This window comes from Schistocerca gregaria, chromosome 11 (assembly GCF_023897955.1).
Source record: "Schistocerca gregaria isolate iqSchGreg1 chromosome 11, iqSchGreg1.2, whole genome shotgun sequence".
NCBI classification, from domain to species: domain Eukaryota; kingdom Metazoa; phylum Arthropoda; class Insecta; order Orthoptera; family Acrididae; genus Schistocerca; species Schistocerca gregaria.
Genome location: NC_064930.1, coordinates 105566302 through 105588868, shown reverse-complemented (window position 1 = coordinate 105588868; position 22567 = coordinate 105566302). Strand labels below are relative to the sequence as shown.

Below are 22567 nucleotides of genomic sequence, written 5' to 3'. Positions count from 1 at the left end.
TTGAGACGTTTGTATTCCTTTTTGCCTGCTTCATTTACTGCATTTTTATATTTTCTCCTTTCATCAATTAAATTCAATATTTCTTCTGTTACCCGAGGATTTCTAGTAGTCCTCGTCTACCTACTTGATCCTCTGCTGCCTTCACTACTTCATCCCTCAGAACTACCCATTCTTCTTCTACTGTATTTCTTTCCCCCATTCCTGTCAATTGTTCCCTTATGCTCTCCTTGAAACTCTGTACAACCTCTGGTTCTTTCAGCTCGTCCAGATCCCATGTCCTTAAATGCACACCTTTCTGTAGTTTCTTCAGTTTTAACCTAAAGGTCATAACCAATAGATTGTGGTCAGAGTCCACATCTGCCTCTGGAAATATCCTGCAATTGAAAACCTGATTCCTAAATCTCTGTCTTACCATTATGTAATCTATCTGATACCTTTTAGTATCTCCACGATTCTTCCATGTATACAACCTTCTTTTATGATTCTTGAACCAAGTGTTAGCTATGATTAAGTTATGCTCTGTGCAAAATTCTACCAGATGGATTCCTCTCTCATTTCTTAGCCCCAATCCATATTCACCCACTATTTTTGCTTCTCTCCTTTTTCCTACTGACGAATTCCAGTCACCCATGACTATTAAATTTTCGTCTCCCTTCACTACCTGAATAATTTCTTTTATCTCATCCATCATTTCCTCAATTTCTTCATCATCTGCAGAGCTAGTTGGCATATAAACTTGTACTACTGTAGTAGGCGTGGGCTTTGTGTCTATCTTGGCCACAATAATGCGTTCACTATGCTGTTTGTAGTAGCTTACCCACACTCCTATTTTTTATTCATTATTAAACCTACTCCTGCATTACCCCTATTTGATTTTGTATTTATAACCCTGTATTCCCCTGACCAAAAGTCTTGTTCCTCCTGCCACCGAACTTCACTAATTGCCACTATCTAACTTTAACCTGCCTCATTAAGGGATCTGACATTCCACGCTCCGATCCTGAGTAGTCCCCACCCAGAGATCCAAATTGGGGACTATTTTACCTCCGGAATATTTTACCCAAGAGGACACCATCACCATTTAATCATACAATAAAGCTGCATGTCCTCAGGAAAAGTTACGGCTGTAGTTTGCCCTTGCTTTCAGCCGTTCGCAGTACCAGCACAGCAAGGCCGTTTTGGTTAACGTTGCAAGGCCAGATCAGTCAATCATCCAGACTGTTGCCCCTCCTGAAAAGGCTGCTGCCCCTCTTCAGGAACCACATGTTTGTCTGGCCTCTTAACAGATACCCCTTCGTTGTGGTTGCACCTACGGTACGGCCATCTGTATCACTGAGGCACGCAAGCCTCCCCACCAATGGCAAGGTCCATGGTTCATGTGGGGGGAGGGGGGGAAATAAGTTGTGGTCAGCCTATATTTACAGTGACAGGTACATAGCATTGATTTACACTGGTCATGGGGACAGCCCTTGTTTAAAAACGTGGACAGCTAGATGGCTGTTGTTTACAGAGAACATGTGGCAGCCCTTTGTTTACATTGGATAAGTGGCTGCCATTGTTTACTGTGGCCATAGGGATAGCCTTTGTTTACAGTGGATAACTCAAAGGCCTTTGCTTACCGAGAAGATGTGGTTGGCCTCTGTTTACAGCAGACAGGTGGGCAAACTTTGTTTACAGTGGTCACAGGCACAGCCTTTGTTTACAGTAGACACATGGATGGCTGTTGTTTACATAGAACATGTTGCAGGCCTTTGTTTATGGTGGACAGTTGGGCATCCTTTGTTTACAATGGTCACATGAACAGCCTTTTTTGCTGTGGACATCTGGATGGCCTTTGTTTACAGAGAACACTTGGTGGTGAGCCTTGGTTTCCAGTGGACAGGAGGTCAGCCTTTGTGTATAGTGGCCATGGGGACAGGCTTTGCTTACAATGGGCAGAACATTTGGCAGGCTTTTGTTTACAGTGGACAGGTGGGCAGCTTTTGTTTAAAGTGAAGACGTGGATGGTCTTGGTTTACACTTACCTCTGACAGTGCGTCGCTGCCCGGCATCCCCCGCGTGGTAGAGCACGAACTCCTCCCCTGGCCTGGGTTCCGTGATGATGGACACCTCAGCCGGTCGAGGCAAGGCGGGCGCGGCCAGAAGCGCCAACATCAACAACCTGAAACAAGCAAGAGACAGGGCCATGCAATTATGTTCAGCCACACATTTTAGGTTATTTATTTCCAAATTAACACACACATCACTTAATAACGCTAAATTCAGACAGTGCTACTAGATCGCTGATAAGGGCAGGAATCGGAAGTGGAGCGCAGTGGAAGCGAAATGTTCCGACTTCTGCTGGCGTTACTCAATGAGCACTAGCGGGCAATTGGGCTTCAAGCTAAGGTCAGAAAGTGAACACTCAAGAGTCTTTCCTAAAAAAAATTAAAATTGAAATAATTAGTTGTAAGGGTAGATGATATGTAAAATTTAACTGATATGAAGGAAATATGGTATATCCTGTCTCTTATGCCGAGCTCAGATAAAATTTCTGTTGAAACTCACAGTTTCGTCCCCGTCTATGGAGGACATCTGCATGGGATGTTGTAGCCTTACTGAGTTTCTGATCCGACCTTTGGCTCGCTACTGACTATAGTAGAATTCCGTTCCCGCGGAATCCATTTATTTTCACACCCTCCTACTTCCTGTTGAAATTGCCGGGTTGTTCAGTGGCCTCTATTTCCACTGTACAGCGACTCGTAGTATGCGCTTGTGGCAGGCGGTATCTCAGAGATAAGAAATCGAATCTGATTGTCCCCTGACTGCAAGCCATATTCCCCAACGGCTGATCTGTGTGTTTCTCCCCTTTTTCTGTTACTCTCACATAGGCAATAAAAACTGCATGTTGGCGACTATATGGTTTGGCGAAGTTTTCTGGCAACATTATATGACAACACTATAGACTGGCAGTGTTTGTGGCAGTACATTTCCAGGAACCTCTCTACTGAGTGAGGTGGCACAGTGGCTGGCACACTGGAGACTCCCATTCAGGGGGAAGACTGGGTTTTGTTTCTTGGAAACCACTGTTTGTGAAGTCAGAGCTGGAAAGTCTGAGGAGCAGATACAAACTAGAAGAGGCATAAGAGGTGAACATACTGTCGTGAAGTAAGGACCGTGTTAACGCAACTTTAAGCAGATGCTTCATCGCCTTCTAGGTGAGTTTGCAATGCATCGGGACAAATTTTTCTACCTCTCTCCCCTACTTACCTCCCCTCCATATCTAATCCCCCCCTTACTCTCTTCCCTGTCGGCCGTGTTGTATGTTACGCAACCTCCGACCCCTGCTGTTAAATTGCTGTTAGCTTGTCCCACTAACTGTGACATATTGCCCGCTGCACGGAGGAGATGCAGCTGTGTGGCAACGTGTCGTAACTCCAGGAAGTCTTCTGCCCTGTCCCTGGAGAGGGGAAGGAGAGAAAGAGATAGGTAGAGGGGAGGGGAGGCCACACACACACACACAGTGTTAGCAACACTGTCGCTTTCCATCGTGGGCGCCGTTGCAGATTCGCTCACAGCGCACTTCGTATCCTCGTACTACTCTCAAAGCTGACTTACCAGTTTCCCGCACCAAGTTCCCAGCGACTGCTTCCTGTAATCCGTTATTTCTAAATATTTCACTTTCCACAGCCACTCTCCTTCACCTTAAAAGGTTTCGATGTACCGCTACCAGTCACAAAATTTGTTGGCTCCTAAATTACTCATTTAGTGACACGTTTCAAGGTGATAGCTCATCATCAGGCTTCACCGCCATTACAAAAGCGTTTAACGTAAGTGTATACAGGTATTAAAGTGTCCTTACATGACTGTTGTGATCGTCTTTGTTCGTGTGGCGTGACATCCTTCTCGTGATGTACTGAGGAATCACTATTTCCAGGGCTCACTTCGATTTCTTCACAATTGTTCACAGACAAGGGTGACTTTACAGTGCTGTGCCACAAAACAAATCAGCAGTGCAGATAACCCGTTTTGACCGCCATCTTGTTTGCTGCACTGCTGATATGTTTTTTGTGTTATCGAGTTGTAAAGTCACCCTTGTGAAGTCTGTGAACAGTGGTGCAGGAATCCAAGACAGCATGGAAACTGCGGTATCTCGGTACAGACGAGGAGAATGTCACGCCACAAGAACAAAGATGATCACAATAGTTATATAAAGAAACTTTGGTATCTCCATACACTTATGATAAATGTTTTTGCAACGGCAGTATAGCCTGATGATGAGGTATCACCTCAATATGTGTCGCTACATAAATAATTTAGGAGGCAAAAAATCTTGTGGCTGGTAGCGGTATAGAACAACCTTGCGTTTTTGAAACAGTTCAAAATGGTCCAAATAGGTTTAAGCAGTATGGGACTTAACATCTGAGGTCATCAGTCCCCTAGGCTTAATAACTAGTTAAACCTAACTAACCTAAGGACGTCACACACGTCCATGCCCGAGGCTGGATTCGAACCTGCGACCGTTGCAGCAGCGCGGTTCCGAACTCAAGCACCTAGAACCGCTCGGCCACAACGGCCTGCTTTGAAACAGTCACAATCGATCAATGGTCGATATGGCTTCAAATCCGTAATAGACTACTGCCGTTCTAATGAATCTGGACATTGTACTATGCTCGTTGTAACGAAGAGCGTGAACTGTCACTTTAACGAAGCAGACGATCCATTACGACGATCCATTAAGACGATCACATTTGACGAAATTTGACGTAAGGACAGTGACGGATACACCGACACCAAGTTTACAGTATTTCTTCATTTCAGAGTCTCATTCTAATGAAAAACACAACCCAACATTTTAATAAAAAAACGCAAGCAATTATCAAATGTTGCAAGAAATGGTGAAGAATACATAGACGTATGGTTTAAAATTTTACAATTTCAGTGTCGTACTGGTGAGAAACGCGATCTATCACTTAAATGAAGAACATGAACCATTCTGTCAGATTTGAAGAAATGTGCTACAATCAAGGTGAGCGCCGCAGCAATCTAAGGTTTAAAATTTATGCAGTCTGAAAACCTTCGTTCACAGAAATTGTTCTTCTGTTTCATCACCGTTTTCGATCCATACTATCATCGTCTTCCGAAATTAGTGTAACGAAAACAGTGGACTTCAGTTGGCTACCTGTAATTTCTAAGCATAGACAAACTCGTTGAATGATTTTTTTTTCCCACGAGAAGCAACATGTTCCGCAAATTTGTATTGCAATCTTTGTGTAACTGCATATGTTCAGCCCGTTGTACGTAAGATTTTCTATTATTAAAATTTAGCTGTCCATTATTAATTTTTTGATATGTCTCAGAACAATCTGTTTTAACAAAATTAATGTGAAAGATTATTAGAGCCATTGTTTTCTTATATTCATGGTTCAAATGGCTCTGAGCACTATGGGACTTAACATCTGAGGTCATCAGTCCTCTACACTTCGAACTACTTAAACCTAACTAACCTAAGGACATCACACACATCCATGCCCGAGGCAGGATTCGAACCTGCGACCGTAGACTGAAGCGCCTGGAACCGCTCGGCCACAGCGGCCGGCTAAAGGTTCTCCAAAACCAAGAAAGCTCGTCAGGCCAGGTCAAATCTCAAAGCCAAGTTTGACGGCTTTCTTTTACTTTGGAGGATTACTTCATCGTGAATTCGTACCACATGGACAAAAAAAAAAAAAAATGTTCAAATGTGTGTGAAACCTTATGGGACTTAACTTCTAAGGTCATCAGTCCCTAAGTTTACAAACTACTTAACGTAAATTATCCTAAGGAAAAACACACACACCCATGCCCGAGGTAGGACTCGAACCTCCGCCGGGACCAGCCGCACAGTCCGTGACTGCAGCGCCTAAGACCGCTCGGCTAATCCCGCCCGGCCCACATGGACAAACAGTTACTAACGGGACATGTTGCTACGCCTGCGAGAAAATGTGAGAAGCAAACGGCCTGAAATGTGGCGAGACAATTCAAGGCTCTTGCATCTCGATAACGCATCCGTAAATTCACCCCTGCTGGTGCGTGACTGTTGCACAAAAAAACGAAATCACTGTGCTACCTCACCCTCCGTCCTCTCCAGGCATGGACCCCGAGGAACTTTTTTTTTCCAAAGTTGAAAAACCCGCTGAAAGGACGAAGATTTCCAATTACAGACGAAATAAATGAAAATCCGCAGACTGAACTTGGTGCGATCCAGCAAGACGCGTACCAAGGCTGCTACCGGAAGTGGAACTGGCTTTGGGATCGCAGTATCAATTGTGGAGGAGAGTAGTTGGAAGGAGAGCATGCACAATAAGTAAAAGGTAAGCGTAGAAAAATTTTGTCGATCGTTGCGAAATTTTTTGAACAGACCTCGTACACAACGGGTATTTTCTGGTGACGCTGTGGTGTGAGTGAAGGTGTCCAAGTAAGATGACAGACGAAATCTGAAGTTAGTGTTACGAATGCTAGCTAACTGTCAATGTAGAAAAACGTAAGTGTATGCACATGAGTAGGAAAATGAGTTCAAATGGCTCTGAGCACTATGGAACTAAACATCTATGGTCATAAGTCCCCTAGAACTTAGAACTGTTTAAACCTAAGTATCCTAAGGACATGACACAACACGCAGTCATCACGAGGCAGAGAAAATTCCTGACCTCGCCGGGAATCGAACACGGGAACCCGGGCGTGGGAAGCGAGAACGATACCGTACGACCACGAGATGCGGAAGGAAATGAGTCACATAGAGTTCGAATACAGTGTTAGTAGTGTGGTGCTTCACACAGTCATGTCGATTAAATATCTAGGCCTGACGTTGCAAAGCGATATGAAATGGAACGAGCACATCAGGTTGGTAGAAGGGAAAGCGAATGCTCCACTTCGATTTACTTGGGGCATTTTTAGCGAACTGCAGCTTATGTATAATGGAGGCCGCGCATAGAAGATTTGTGACCCATTCTTGAGTACTGCTCGAGTATTTGGGATCCCCACAAGGGTCGCATCAAGGGAAGACATCCAAGCAATTCAGGGGCGGACTGCTAGATTTCGCACTAGTAGATTCCATCAACAGGAGTCGAAAACGTTCCGTTAACTGAAAGGGGAATCCATGGATGGAACACTACGTTCTTCTTGCGGAACTCTACTGAGAAAATTTAGGGACCGGCATTTGAAGCTGACTGCAGAACGATTCTATTACCGCCAACATACATTTCGCGTTAAGACCACGGAGATGAGAGAAATTACGACTCGTTTTTCTATCGCTCTATTTGCGAGTAGAATGGGAACGGAAATGTAGTGGTAGAAGGGACGCTCTGTCATACATTAGTCGTAAGGTCTTATGGGACCAAAGTGCTAGACGTTATCGGTCCCGTAGCTTACCCACTACTTAATCTAAGGTCAACTAACTTAGCCTAAGGACAACACACACACACACACCCATGCCCGAGAGACGACTCGAAACACCGATGGGGGGGGGGGGGGGGGGAAGAGGGGGGGGGGGGGGGTAGAGCGGTGCGCTGGCCGTGACAAAGCGCCCTAGACCGACCGGCTACCCCGCGCAGCAATGTCATAAATCAATGTTGGCTTGCGCAGTATCTATCTAGCAGGTGTGGACTTTAAGAAGCAGTATTTCTGTAACAACACATCTATACCTATGGAGTGTACCGGGTGATCAAAAAGTCAGTATAAATTTGAAAACATTATAAACCACGGAATAATGTAGATTGAAAGGTATGTGCTGGGATTCGATCAGGATAGAGCCAGTGAAAAAGGTCGATCCCAACCGCATGGTTGGACGAGTAGTTCATCTTCGAGTAGTAAGATCTTTGACAGCTAACAGAGCTAGGTGCACGCGGTAAAAGTTTGAGTAGTGGTGAGGAGATGCGCAGAGACAGCAGAAGCGTTTCGAGTCGGAGCTAGATGCCTGCAGGAGGCAGCCGGGTCGTGACAGCATCAAAGTAAGAATTGGCGCTCCGCACCTAATAAGCTATATATTGAGTGAAACTCGGCACATACCTGGGGAAACTAGAAAGAAGAATTAATAAAATAGGTTTTCTTTGGTTAAATAATGTCTAAAAGCTAGATAGAAATCCCATTGTTGACGCAATAAGCGTTCTGTGGAACTTTCTCGTAAATCCATGCTATAGAAGTTTTTTTTAGTTTTTCACACGTGCCTTAAAAGTTTGAACAATAAATGTCTTTTAGATAAAATTAGAGTTTCATCTCACACCTTATGTCGTTCTCCGCATCCTGTGCTCGCACTGAACCAAAAGGTACATTCAAGTAAAGTTCCCACGAGTAAAGCTAATAATTTCATTTATCAGAGTAAAATAATCTGTATGCCATTGCACAGTTGGCAAATTATTCGGATCAGGACAGAATTTTTATTAAATAACAAACAGGGCCAAAATGAGTAAAGGTATCTAGAACGACAATTTTATGCCATTGCACTACGGCTGAGTTGAATATATGTTTTATTATCGGCTCAACGGGAAGGAGTGCACGAGCTAAGTCCACAGACGCAGTCAGCTGCAGGTTGGTGACTTTCATTTAATTTCACCACTAAACTTTCATGCACTCAGATGTGTATTTTGAGTATTAATTTTCCAACAATATTTTCATGCAGTCAGATAAAGTTCAGTTCAGTTAAATACGCAGTCAGATGCAAATTTTATTAAAGACTAAAGCAGTCAGATGCAGTTCGGTCTAGTTTAAATAGAGAATTGTTATTAACAGCACATTCAAGATAGAGAGGTAAAAATTGACACATACGCTTGGAATGACATGGGGCTTTATTAGAAGAAGAAAAAAACACCTCATATTGCTAGACGCGTGAAAGATCTCTTGCTCGCGTCTTTTGGTGATGATCGTGTGCTCAGCCTAGACTTTCGTCATGCTTGGCCTCCCAGGTCCCCAGACCTCAGTCCGTGCGATTATTGGCTTTGGGGTTACCTGAAGTCGCAAGTGTATCGTGATGGACCGACATCTCTAGGGATGCTGAAAGACAACATCCGACGCCAATGCCTCACCGTAACTCTGTACAAGCTTTACAGTGCTGTTCACAACATTATTCCTCGACTACAGCTATTGTTGAGGAATGATAGAGGACATATTGAGCATTTCCTGTAAAGAACATCATCTTTGCTTTGTCTTACTTTGTTATGCTAATTATTGCTATTCTGATCAGAAGAATGAATACTGCTCAGCAGTGTGGGATCCGTATCAGATAGGGTTGATAGAAGAGATAGAGAAGATCCAGCGGAGAGCAGCGCGCTTCGTTACAGGATCACTTAGTAATCGCGGCAGCGTTACGGAGATGATAAACTCCAGTGGAAGAGTCTGCAGGAGAGACGCTCAGTAGTTCGGTACGGGCTTTTGTTAAAGTTTCGAGAACATACCTTCACCGAGGAGTCAAGCAGTATATTGCTCCCTCCTACGTATATCTCGCGAAGAGACCGTGAGTATAAAATCAGAGAGATTAGAGCCCGCACAGAAGCATACCGACAATCCTTCTTTCCACGAACAATACGAGACTGGAATAGAAGGGAGAACCGATAGAGGTACTCAGGGTACCCTTCGCCACTCACCGTCAGGTGGCTTGCGGAGTATAGATGTAGATGTAGAAGGGAAGCGCCATATGTCGGACATTTTTTGAATGTTTGTATTTTTTTGATTCTAATAAAACCCATGTCATTCCAAGCATGTGTGTCAATTTGTACCTCTCTATCTACATGATTCCGTGACTTATACAGTTTTCAAATTTATACTGACTTTTTGATCACCCGGTACTTGGCCTTAACTGCTGAAAGGAAACTTTGAGAGAGATTTTAATTTTCTCGATTTTTCTGTCACAGATGGCAGGTGATGTTATAAGATGCAGATGCAGAAGTAAGACGAGGCTCGTCTGAGAGGCGTATCGAGCTATTTGTCAGCCATTAGGGTCACGCCCTGTCAGGATGTTGACAGTCGTTGTACGGGGGGGGGGGGGAGGGGGGGGAGGAGGGGGGTTGGGAGGTGACAATGGAGCATCGTGAACGTCGTGACGGAAGACGAGCGCTAAGCGCCGCTGCTGGAGAAAGCTCCACCGCAAATGGTCCATCAGCATGCTCACAACTTGTCTGTGCTTGTGTGCGTGCGTGTGAAAATCTTCCGCGTCAACAAGCCCGTGTCTGTGTATGTACGAACTTCCATCTCTCTGTCTGCAAATACGCCATCGCTATACCGAGATCTACCAGGTGTACCGGTACGAAATGGGCGTTAAGATACAAATGTGTCGATAGGGAACATTTGTTGTGAACGAGCCTTAATTTCTTTTTGTTTGGTTGGCGGCAGGGGTAAAATACAGGGAGCGAAAGGCTATTTACAATTTATACATAAACCAGATGGCAGTTATAAGTGTCGAGTGGTTGGGAAGGGAGTGAGACAGGGTTGTAGCCTGTCCCCGATGTTATTCAATCTGTATGTTGAGCAAGCAGTGAAGGAAACAAAAGAAAAGTTCGGATTAGGTATTAAAGTCCATGGAGAAGAAATAAAAACGTTGAGGTTCGCCGATGACATTGTAATTCTGTCAGAGACAGAAAAGGACTTGGAAGAGCAGTTGAACGGAATGGACAGTGTCTTGAAAGGAGGATATAAGATGAACATCAACAAAAGCAAAACGAGGATAATGGAATGTAGTCGGATTAAGTCGGGTGATGCTCAGGGAATTAGGTTAGGAAATGAGACACTTTGCTATTTGGGGAGCAAAATAACTGATGCTGGTCGAAGAAAAGAAGATTTAAAATGTAGACTGGCAATCGCAAGGAAAGCGTTTCTGAAGAAGAGAAATTTGTTAACATCGAGTATAAATTTAAGTGTCAGGAAGTCGTTTCTGAAAGTACTTGTATGGAAGTGAAACGTGGACGATAAATAGTATAGACAGGAAGAGAATACAAGCTTTCGAAATGTAGTGCTACAGAAGAATGCTGAAGGTCAGATGGGTAGATCACATAACTAATGAGGAGGTATTGAATAGAATTGGGGAGGAGTTTGTGGCACAACTTGACAAGAAGAAGGGACCCGTTGGTAGGACATGTTCTGAGGCATCAAGGGATCACCAATTTAGTATTGGAGGGCAACGTGGCGGGTAAAAATTGTAGAGGGAGACCAAGAGGTGAATACACTGATTCAGTAGGATGTAGGTTGCAGCAGGTACTGGTAGATGAACAACCTTGCACAGGATAGAGTATCATGGAGAGCTGCATCAAACCAGTCTCAGGACTGAAGACAACAACAACAATGGTATGACATCTGTCAAAGATATTTAGTATACATCGAGTCATGGAACAAACAACATCATATGTTTTCATCGTGTTAACAATGTCGAATTTTGTACCAGAAAGAGATGATTTGCGGAAAGCATTAATTTTTTGTTTTCGTTTGAAAAAAAAAAGTGCTGCAGAGTCGCATCAAATGCTTGTCGAGGCATATGGTGATCGCGCTCTATCAGAAGGAACATGCACAAGATAATTTCAACGGTTCAGAAATGATCATTTTGATGTAAGAAATGAAGAACGTGGAAGACCACCAGAAAAGTTCGAAGACGCCGAATTGCAAGCAATATTGGATGAAGGTGATAGCCGGCCGGTGTGGCGGAGCGGTTCTAGGCGCTACAGTCTGGAACTACGCTACCGCTACGGTCGCAGGTTCGAATCCTGCCTCGGGCACGGATGTGTGTGATGTCGTTAGATTAGTTAGGTTTAAGTAGTTCTAAGTTCTAGGGGACTGATGACCTCAGAAGTTAAGTCCCATAGTGCTCATAGCCATTTGAACCATTTTTTTGAAGATGATACTTTTGAGTCAGAAGCAAATGGCAGCAAAGCAAAATGTTACACTACAAACAATTTCTGACCGTTTGAAAGCTATGGGAAAGATCCAAAAGTTAGGAAAATGGGTGTCACATGGATTGAATGAAAAACAGATGGAAAACCGAAAAACCATCTGTCAAATTTTGCATCAAAGACATGAAAGTAAATCAGTTTTGCATCGAATTGTTACAGGCGATGAAAAATGGATTTATTTTAAGAATCCTAAACGGGAAAAATCATGGGTTAATCCGGGACAACCATCAACATCGACTGCAAAACCAGATCGATTCGGCAAGAGGACAATGCGCTGTTTTTGCTGATAGCAGAAAGGTGTGGTGTATCACGAGCTTCTAAAACCCGGTGAAACTGTGAACACTAACCGCTACAGACAACATACGATCAATTTCAACTCTGCATTGATCGAAAAAAGACCAGAATGGGCCAGAAGACATGGCAAAGTAATTTTTTTACTTGACAGTGCACCTGCACACAAAGCAAAACTGGTTCAGGATACAATCAAAACACTTGGCTGGGTGCTGCTACCCTACCCGCCGTATTCACCAGACTTGGCTCCTTCCCCATACCATTTGTTTCCGTCAATGGGACACGCATTGGCTGAGGAACACTTCGATTCCTACGAAGAAGTCGAAAATTGGGGGTCTGGTGGGTTTGCTTCAAAACACGAACATTTCTATTGGCGTGGTGTCCACAAATTGCCAGAAAGGGGGTCACAATGTATAGAAAACAATGGTCAGTACTTTGAATAAAATGTTTTTACTTTTCAATTCAAAATTAGTGTTTCATTTTCACAAAAAAACGCTCATTTCATACCGGTATTATCTTATACACCTAACCACAACCGTAAAAGTGCAACCTTGAACTTTAGGAAAGAAACCACAAGTAACTCCTCGTAATCCCCCAAACTCCCGAGTCTACAGAATCGATTTCCCATGTACACTCAGGTGACAAAGATCAGGGGATAGCGATTGTGGTATCAACGTTCGATACCACACTTGTTAGGGGTCACAGATATCGAGATGACAGGCATCTTATCCGCACGGCTGTAACGGATCGTGCAGCCACGTCTCGATCCCTGAGTCAACAGATGGGGACGTTTGCAAGACAACAACCATCTGCACGAACAGTTCGACGACGTTTGCATCAGCACGGATTATCAGCTCTGAGACCGTGGCTGCGTTTACCCTTCACGCTGCATCACAGACAGGAGCGCCTGCGATGGTGTACTCGACGACGAACCTGGGTGCACGAATGGCAAAATGTCATTTTTCCGGATGAATCCAGGTTCTGTTTACAGCATCGTGATGGTCGTATCCGTGTTTGGCGACATCGCAGCGAACGCACATTGTAAGCGTGTATTCATTATCGCCATACTGGCGTATCACCCGACGTGTTGGTATGAGGTGCCATTGGTTACACGTCTCGGTCACCTCTTGTTGGCATTGACGGTACTTTGAACAGTGGACGTTACATTTCATATGTGTTACGACCCGTGGCTCTACCCTTCATTCGATCCCTGCGAAACCCTACATTTCAGCAGGATAATGCACGACCGCATGTTGCAGGTCCTGTACAGGCCTTTCTGGATACAGAAAATGTTCGACTGCTGCCCTGGCCAGTACATTGTCCAGATCTCTGACCACTTGAAAACGTCTGGTCAATGGTGGGCGAGCAACTGGCTCGTCACAATAGGGCAGTCACTTCTCTTGATGAACTGTGGTATCGTGTTGAAGCTGCGTGGCCAGCTGTACCTGTACACGCCATTCGAGCTCTGTTTGACTCAATGCCCAGGCGTATCAAGGCCGTTATTACGGCCAGAGGTGGTTGTTCTGGGTACTGATTTCTCAGGATCTATGCAGCCAAGTTGCGTGAAAATGTAATCACATGTCAGTTCTAGTATAATATATTTGTCCAATGAATACCCGTTTATCATCTCCATTTCTTCTTGGACTAGCAATTTTAATGACCAGTAGTGTACGATGTGTTTCCATTTAGCATTTGCCTCCTGTCATCATAACAACTGACGACCAGAATCGTAACACACATGCCGGTAGAATCACATACACAAGGCTCATTTTTTTCCGAACAGGTGACCTGGCGTGTTTTCATATCACGCTTTGATCTTTTGGACTCTGCTCAAAACGGTGAACCCAAGTTTCATCAAACGTTAAAATCGTGTTTAGAAAAGGGTCACCTTACATGGCGTTCTTTCAAATCTGTACTCACACTGAAACATGTTTCCTTGTGTTGTTGCGTTAACTTTTTTGGGACCCACCCTGCAATTGTTTTCCTGTACTTGAGCTTGTAGCCATTAAAGTTATAAACCGTACCAACACTTACAGTAAGTGGTCTTGCTATAAATTCAACTGCAGCAAGTCGATATTCACTAGTCTCGTCAATGCCGGTTTCAAGCGACGGAGATGACACTTCAACTGCCCGGCCAGGACGTTTCTCGTGAATCACTAATGTTTCCCCGGTTTTGAAATTTTCTACCCACTTATACCTCCCCCCATGATGCGTTCACTTTTTCGTGACGCATGAAAGGGAGTCAGTGGTTGAAAATGCAGTGAGGCAGGCCTGTAGCCTATACGTAATGTTATTCAGTCTCTACATTGAGCAAGCAGTAAAGGAAATGAAAGAGGAATTTTGAGGAGGAATTAAAGTTAAAGGAGAAGAAACAATATGTTTGAGGTTTAACTGACGACGTTGCAATTGTGTCAGGGACAGCAAACGGGCTTCGAATGGCAGCTGAATGGAATGGGGAGTGTTTTGAGGGATCAGCATCAACAAAAGCAAAACAAGGATAATGGAATGGAATCAAATCAAATCTTGCCATACTAAGGGACTTAGATTAGGGAAGGAGCACGTAAAATAGTAGACGAGTTTTGCTGTTTCGGCTGTAAAGTAACTGATGACGGTCGAAGTCGAAACGATGTGAAATATGGAATGACAAAGGCAGCAAGCCGGCCGCGGCGGCCGAGCGATTCTAGGCGCTTCAGTCTGGAACTGCGCCACCGCTACGGTCGCAGGTTCGAATCCTGCCTCGGGCATGGATGTGTGTGATGTCCTTAGGTTAGTTAGGTTTAAGTAGTTCTAAGTTCTAGGGGACTGATGATCACAAATGTTAAGTCCCATTGTGCTCAGAGCATTTGTTGTAATTTGTTACCAACGAATATATATCGTAGTGTTACAAAGCGTTTCGTAAAGGTATTTTCCTGGAGTGCAGCCTTGTATGGCAGTGAAACGTGGACGATAAACAGTTCAGACAAGAAAAAAGTAGAAGCTTTTGAAATGCAGTACTAGAGAAGAATTCTGAAGATTAGATCGGTAGATCGCATAACTAATGAGGAGGTATTGAATAGTATTGACGAGAACAAAAGTTTGTGGTACAACTTGACTAAAAGAAGGGACTTCTTGATAGAACACATTGTGAGATATCAAGGTATCGCCAGCTTAGAATCAGAGGAAGCACAAATTTTGAGTATCTGAGTAGGGCTCTTAGATTATTTGCAGATGATGCTGTCATTTACCGTCTTGTAGAGTCATCAGATGACCAAAATGAGTTGCAAAATGATTTAGATATATGTGTGGTGCGAAAAGTGGCAATGGACCCTGAATAAAGAAAAGTGCGAAGTTATTCAGATGAGTAGTAAAAGAAATCCGCTAAATTTCGATTACGCCATAAGTCACACAAATGTGAAGGATGTAAATTCAACTAAATACTTAGGGATTACAATATAAAAAACCTCAGAGGGAACGATCACATAGAAAATGTTGTGGGTAGAGCAAACCCAAGACTGCGATTCATTGGCAGAACACTTAGAAGGTGCAACAGGTCTACCGAAGAGACTGCTTCCACTGTACTTGTCTGGAGCTTTGCTGTGCGGTGTGGGATCCGCATCAGGTGGGACTAACGGATATTGAAAAAGTTCAAAGAAGGGCAGCTCGTTTTGTATTATCGCGAAATAGTGCCACAGACATGATACGTGGAGTGGCAATCATTAAAAGAAAGGCTTTTTTTCATTTCGACGGGATCTTCTCACGAAATTTTGATAATCAGTTTTCTCCTCCGATTACGAAAACATTCTGTTGACACCCACCTACATACGGATAAATGATCATCACTATAAAGTAAGAGAAATCAGGGCTCGCACAGAAAAATTTAAGTGCTCGTTTTTCCCGCGTGTCGTTCGGGAGTGGTACAGTAGAGAGACAGCATGAAGGTGGTTCATTGAACGTTCTGCCAGGCACTTAATTATCAAAAGCAGAGTAATCACGTAGATGTAGACATAGAGGGAGAGGAGGAGATGAATACAGTAAGGAGGTTGGAGTGCCTGTGAGCTGGAGTACCTACTCGGAGATGAAGAGGCTTGCAAAGGATAGGGTGGTGTGGAGAGCTGCATGGAACAGACCACAACAATAACAACAACGGATATACGTTTTCACTCTGCAGCGGAGTGTGCGCTGATGCGAAACTTCATGGCAGATTAAAACTGTGTGCCGGATCGAGACTCGTAGTTCTGTGAAGTTTGGGAGGTAGGAGACGAGGTACTGGCAGAATTGAAGCTGTGAGGACGGGTCGTGAGTCGTAATTGGGTAGCTCAGATAGTAGAGCACTTGTCTGCGAAAGGCAAAGGTCCCGAGTTCGAGTCTCGGTCCGGCACACAGTTTCAATCTGCCAGGAAGTTTCTTTTCGTAGGTTATGTCCAACTAAGTTTGTTCGGGCAACTGTTAGGCATGTTGACGCTATAACGCTGTGGCTAAGCCATGTCTCCGTAATATCCTTTCTTTCAGGAGTGCTAGTTTTGCAAAGTTCGCAGGAGACCTTCTGTTAAGTTTGGAAGGTAGGAGACGAGGTACTGGCAGAAGGAAAGCTGTGAGGACCGGGCGTGAGTTGTGCTTGGGTAGCTCATTTGGTGGAGCACTTGCCCGCGAAAGGCAAAGGTCCCGAGTTCGAGTCTCGATCCGGCACACAGTTTTAATCTGACAGGAAGTTTCATATCAGCGCAGAATCCGCTGCAGAGTGAAAATCTCATTCTGGAAACATCCCCCAGGCTGTGGCTAAGCCATGTCTCCTTAATATCCTTTCTTTCAGGAGTGCTAGTTCTGCTAGGTTCGCAGGAGAGCTTCTGTAAAGTTTGGAAGGTAGGAGACGAGGTACTGGCAGAAGTAAAGCTGTGAGGACCGGGCGTGAGTCCTGCTTGGGTAGCTCAGTTGGTAGAGCACTTGCCCGCGAAAGGCAAAGGTCCCGAGTTCGAGTCTCGGTCCGGCACACAGTTTTAAGCTCCCAGGAAGTTTAAATAACTATAACGCTTTATACAGCTTTCATCGTACTGCAAAATCGTCCGACAAGAAGGTAGGAGACGAGGTACCGGCAGAAGTACGTGAGGACGAGGCGAGAGTCGTACTTGGGTAGCTCAGATGGTAGAGAACTTGCACGCGAAAGGCAAAGGCCCCGAGTTCGAGTCTCGGTCCGGCACACAGTTTTAATCTGCCAGGAAGTTTCAAAAGATTTTAGCTTGCTTTTCACCTTCAGAAAGCAAAAAACCGGATCACAGAATGTTGTTCAGCTAATATGGAAACTTCAAAAGGACACGCCATCGTTAAATGCGATACTGAGGTAATCCGTCAGCTGTTCTCAGTCCATCCCAGTGTAGTCAACCTGAAGATCATAGAAGTACAGCGGGTCTCATTATTCAACGTCCCTCGTAAATGCGTATTGGCGTTTTTTTCAGCTGCGGCAGTTAGACGTGGAGCGTAAAAGCGAAAAGCCGCTGTAAAAAAACGAGCGAAATCGGCGCGTGACGTCACAGGCCACTTTGTATGGAGACGGCGGGCCAGCGGATGTTGCTCAAGCCGTGCGTTCCCCGGGCGACCTCCAGCCGCATCAGCATCAGCCAAGGCCAAGCTGGGCTCTCGGCCACTCATAGCAACACGTTCCAGCCGAGGCGGCTGGAACAGGCCGCGCGCAGTGGTTGGCACACTGGACTCGCATTCTGGGGGGCGACGGTTGAAACCTGCGCCCGGCCATCCTGATTTTGGCTATCAGTGGTTTCCCTAGATCGCTTCAGAGAAATGCTGGGATGGTTCCTTTCAAAGGGCACGGCAGACTTCCTTCCCCAGCCTTCCCTTCACCGACGGGACCGATAACCTCACTTTTTGGTTCCCTTCCCCCAAAATCAACCAACCAACCTCGCTTTCTGTAACTTTAAAGGATAGACGGTTTGGTGGTTACTACTACATGTGCACCATGTTACTTACCAACCGATCGACAGATCGACAAATTTCGTGTCCAGCTTCCACGTATCCCGACCGTTTACAGTGCCGCAGTGACTAAGGCGAACTTTCGTCAGCCGTTTGGCACAACTAGCGTAATTTGCAGGCTACAAAACGCACATCCTTCGAAAAATTGCCTCCAAAATGCAGGTGCGTCTTATACTCGGCATTAACATAAAAACGTGCTGCGTTTCGTTTAAAATTTCCACTAGTCTTAAAAATGGCCATACAGGGTGAAGAGAAATTCGAGCACTCGGAGTTGCCAGCGTGTCCGCAGATCGTGGTCGTGCGGTAGCGTTTTCGCTTCCCGCGCCCGGGTTAGATTCCCGGCTGGGTCAGGTATTTTCTCTGACTCGTGATGACTGGGTGTTGTGTGATGTCCTTAGGTTAGTTAGGTTTAAGCAGTTCTAAGTTCTAGGGGACTGATGACCGTAGATGTTAAGTCCCATAGTGCTCGGAGCCATTTGAACCATTTTTCAACTTGCCAACGCGATTCCTCACACACTGGCAATACAAAAATATCTCTCGCAAAATTTCGTCCTGTACACATTTAGGGCAGTAAATGGACGTTAATCTGGGAACACCGTATTCACGTGAACGATAACTACTAAAAAATGTTCAAATTTGTGTGAACTGGTAAGGTCATCAGTTCCTAAGCTTACACACTACTTAACCTAAGTAGTCCTAAGGACAGACACACACAGCCATGCCCGAGGGAGGACTCGAACCTCCGCCGGGATCAGCCGCACAGCCCATGACCGCTCGGCTAATCCCGTGCGACCTGTAAGTACCGCCGTCAGAATAGGGTAGTAGTCTTGTGTAGTTGGTTGAGTTGATAGCATTTTGGGCTAGCATGCAGGAGGTCAAGGGTTCGATTCTGGGTGGAGGCGTATTGGTTTTTTTTTCCAACTAGGTGGTACGGTATCTGGCGTCTTAATCGTCATACAGCGATTACACTGCCTCTTCTACAAAACATTTGCAGTTACGTACTACGAACATAGAAATGGAAATACAATCGTTTTCACTGGTCATCTTTTGAAGAAGCCTTTTGTACGTCATGAACTCCAATTGTTTCGCAACTGTGCATCTACTACTAGGTATCAAACTTATTATCTGTGTACCCTCCACAGTGGACCCGTCGATTAATACCAGCTACTGTTCTTGCGACGATGAGCTCTATTACCTTTCGTTAGAACCGTAAGTCACCACTAGATCTAGCAACGCGCTTTGCAAAAATTTCGATGGAATCATTTGGGGCAGGGTATAGAGAAAACGGGTTTGGAATGTAGAAGTACTGACGTGGAACATTTCGCGACGTGCAAAACGCTTCTTTAAAAGCTGACCAATGAATATGATTGTACGTCCATTTCTGTGTTCGTAGTATGTAACTGCAAATGCTTTGTAGAAGACACGCTGTATTCGCTGTATGACGATTAAGATGTCACACAGACTACTTTTAGCAAAAAAAAAAAAAAAAAAAAAGCCTCGACCCGGAATCGAACCCTCGACCTTCTACATGCTATCTCAAAACGCCATCCCCACCCCCTTTTTTCTGATCTTATTTTGTTCGTCATTGTTCGTTGCATTTGTTCGGAGCGGACGTCCCACGACATTTCTTTTTCATTCAGTTTTTTTTAATTTTATTTAATTACAGAGGGATTAGTTGGGTTTAAGTAGTTCTAAGTTCTAGGGGACTGATGACCTAAAATGTTAAGTGCCATCGTGCTCAGAGCCATTTGAACCATTTGTTATTTCGGGAGAACTTCACAACAGCAACCTTTAAGACGACCTACAATCAAACAAGTGTGTCAGTGGATAAAACAATCGTGCGCTAGAGTCAGAGAAGACATTAGTGTTAAATCTTTCAAGAAGTGCGGCATAAGTAATGCTTTCGATGGCAGTGAAGACCATCTTATGTATGAAGATGACAACATGATGACGAAGAAGAAGAAGAAGAAGAAGAGAAGCGGAAAGTTCAGATGACGATTTTCAGGGATTTTCAAAACCAGTTCGGTTTTTTAAACTAAAAATATTTTTTAGCATGGCTTCGTGATCTAGTATTAAAAAAGGTATAAACTGCTTAAAAATTCAAAAAATGTTCAAAATGTGTGTGAAATCATCAGTCCCTAAGCTTACACATTACTTAACCTAAATTATCCTAAGGACAAACACACACACCCATGCCCGAGGAAGGACTCGAACCTCCGGTGGGACCAGCTGCACAGTCCATGACTGCAGCGCCCCAGACCGATCGGTTAATCCCGCGCGGCTGCTTAAAAATTGCGGTGCGTCTTATAGTCCTATAGTTCGTAAAATACGGTGTCGGTGTCGGCTGATGTGAAGCGGCGCGGCGCGAAGGGGTGGGGAGGGGAGGAGGAGGGAGTGGGGGAGGGGGGAGGGGGGGAGGGGGAAGGGGGTGAGGGGGTCCAGCAAACGGTACGTCGGCTGTCGGGTCGTCATTTTCAACCGCTGCCCGACAAGCAAAGTTGTTCGGTCGGTTGACCAACGTGCCTAACCACACATTCGATTTGTTGGTCAGACCGTCGGATGGTGTGTCACCCGACAGGGAAAGTTGGTCGGTCGGTTAGCCAATGTGCCTAGCCACACATTGGATTTGTTGGTCGGTCTCGGTCGGATGGTGTGTCACCCTACAAGGAAAGTTGGTCGGTCGGTTAGCCAATGTGCCTAGCCACACATTCGATTTGTTGGTCGGTCGGTCGCATGGTGTGTCACCCGACAAGGAAAGTTGGTCCGTCTGTTAGCCAATGTGCCTAGCCACAACTAAAACGTGATTTTCATTGTTTTATACAGTTATCGGTCGAGTTTTAAAAAATGAGAATGCTTTCATAATTCAGTGATAAAGAAATGTAGTCTTATGTTACAGGTTTAACACAGTAAGACAAGTATTACAGTTGATAACTGTGTACATATCTTCATGCAAATCCACAGCGTATTTGAGAAGGAGAATACTCACAAGGATACCACATGAGGATTAGGTTACGGAACATTTTTATATTTGTATGAAGTTCAGGACCCAAATATGAATTTACCATTGCCGTCCAGTGCAATTCTCATAAAAAGTCGGGAAAACCTATAGTCTGTAATACCCTGAGGGAACGTCAATAGGCCGGCCGCGGTGGTCTCGCGGTTCTAGGCGCGCAGTCCGGAACTGCGCGACTGCTACGGTCGCAGGTTCGAATCCTGCCTTGGGCATGGATGTGTGTGATGTCCTTAGGTTAGTTAGGTTTAAGTAGTTCTAAGTTCTAGGGGACTGATGACCACAGCTGTTAAGTCCCATAGTGTTCAGAGCCATTTGAACCATTTTGAACGTCAATATCCCACGGGCCGCATCGCTATGTGGTTGAATGCTCGCCTATCCCGTGGATGCCCGCCTTCGGTTTCCAGCTACTATAAAATTCCAAACAAAGGTGCACATTCCACCAGAATTTCCGTCAAGCGCAAAACGTAGAAGGATGGAGAAATTTTAATTTTTCTTCTTTTAATTTAATCAATCATTATTAACAATATTTCATACAAGTTCAGTAAGTCAGAATTTATATTTGAAACGAAAATTGCGTTTATATGTGTAACATGTAATTAGAAATAAGAAGACCAGCCCTTTTCTGTCTATCCCAGAAATGTTCGATAGGCTTCATGTCCAGAGAACATGCTGGCCACTCTACTCGAGTGATGTCGTTATCCTGAAAGAACTCATTCACAAGAAGCGCACGATGGAGGCGCGAATTGTCGTCCATGAAGACGAATGCCTCGCCAATACGCAAATATGCTCCCGATGTGGTTGAACTATCGGTCGGAGGATGGCATTCACGTATCGTACAGCCGTTACGGCGCCTTCCGTGACCACCAGCGGCGTACATCGGCCCCACATAATGCCACCCCAAAACAGCAGGGAACCTCAACCTTGCTGCACTCACTGGACAATGTGTCTAAGGCGTTCAGCCTAGCCGGTTTGCCTCCAAACACGTCTCCGGCGATTGTGTGATTGAAGGCATATGCGACACCCATCCTAAGCGGTCCATTCGGCATGTAGTTGGGTTTATCTGTAAGGCGTTGCACGGTGTCGTGGTTGCAAAGATGAGCCTCGTCATGGACGTCGGAAGTGAAGCTGCGAATCATGCAGCCTATTGCGCAGGATTTGAGTCGTGACACGACGTCCTGTGGCTGCACGAAAAGCATTATTCAACATGGTGGCGTTGCTGTCAGGGTTCCTCCGAGCCATAATCCGTAGGTAGCGGTCATCCACTGCAGTAGTATCCCATGGGCGGCCTGAGCGTGGCATGTCGTCGACAGTTTCTGTCTCTCTCTATCTCCTTCATGTCCGAACAACATCGCTTTGGTTCACTCCGAAACACCTGGACACTTCCCTTATTGAGAGCCCTCCTGGCACAAAGTAACAATGC

The 22567-nt window shown here is 44.9% G+C and overlaps 1 protein-coding gene across 1 annotated transcript in view; it reads right to left on the bottom strand.

Moving 5' to 3' along the window:
- Positions 1 to 22567, bottom strand: part of LOC126295440 (mucin-19-like) — a 293300-nt gene that overhangs the window by 127009 nt on the left and 143724 nt on the right. The window contains exon 2 of the mRNA XM_049987938.1: positions 2025 to 2161. Within this exon, the coding sequence (XP_049843895.1) occupies positions 2025 to 2161 (137 nt within the window). The remainder of the gene's footprint in view (positions 1 to 2024; positions 2162 to 22567) is intronic.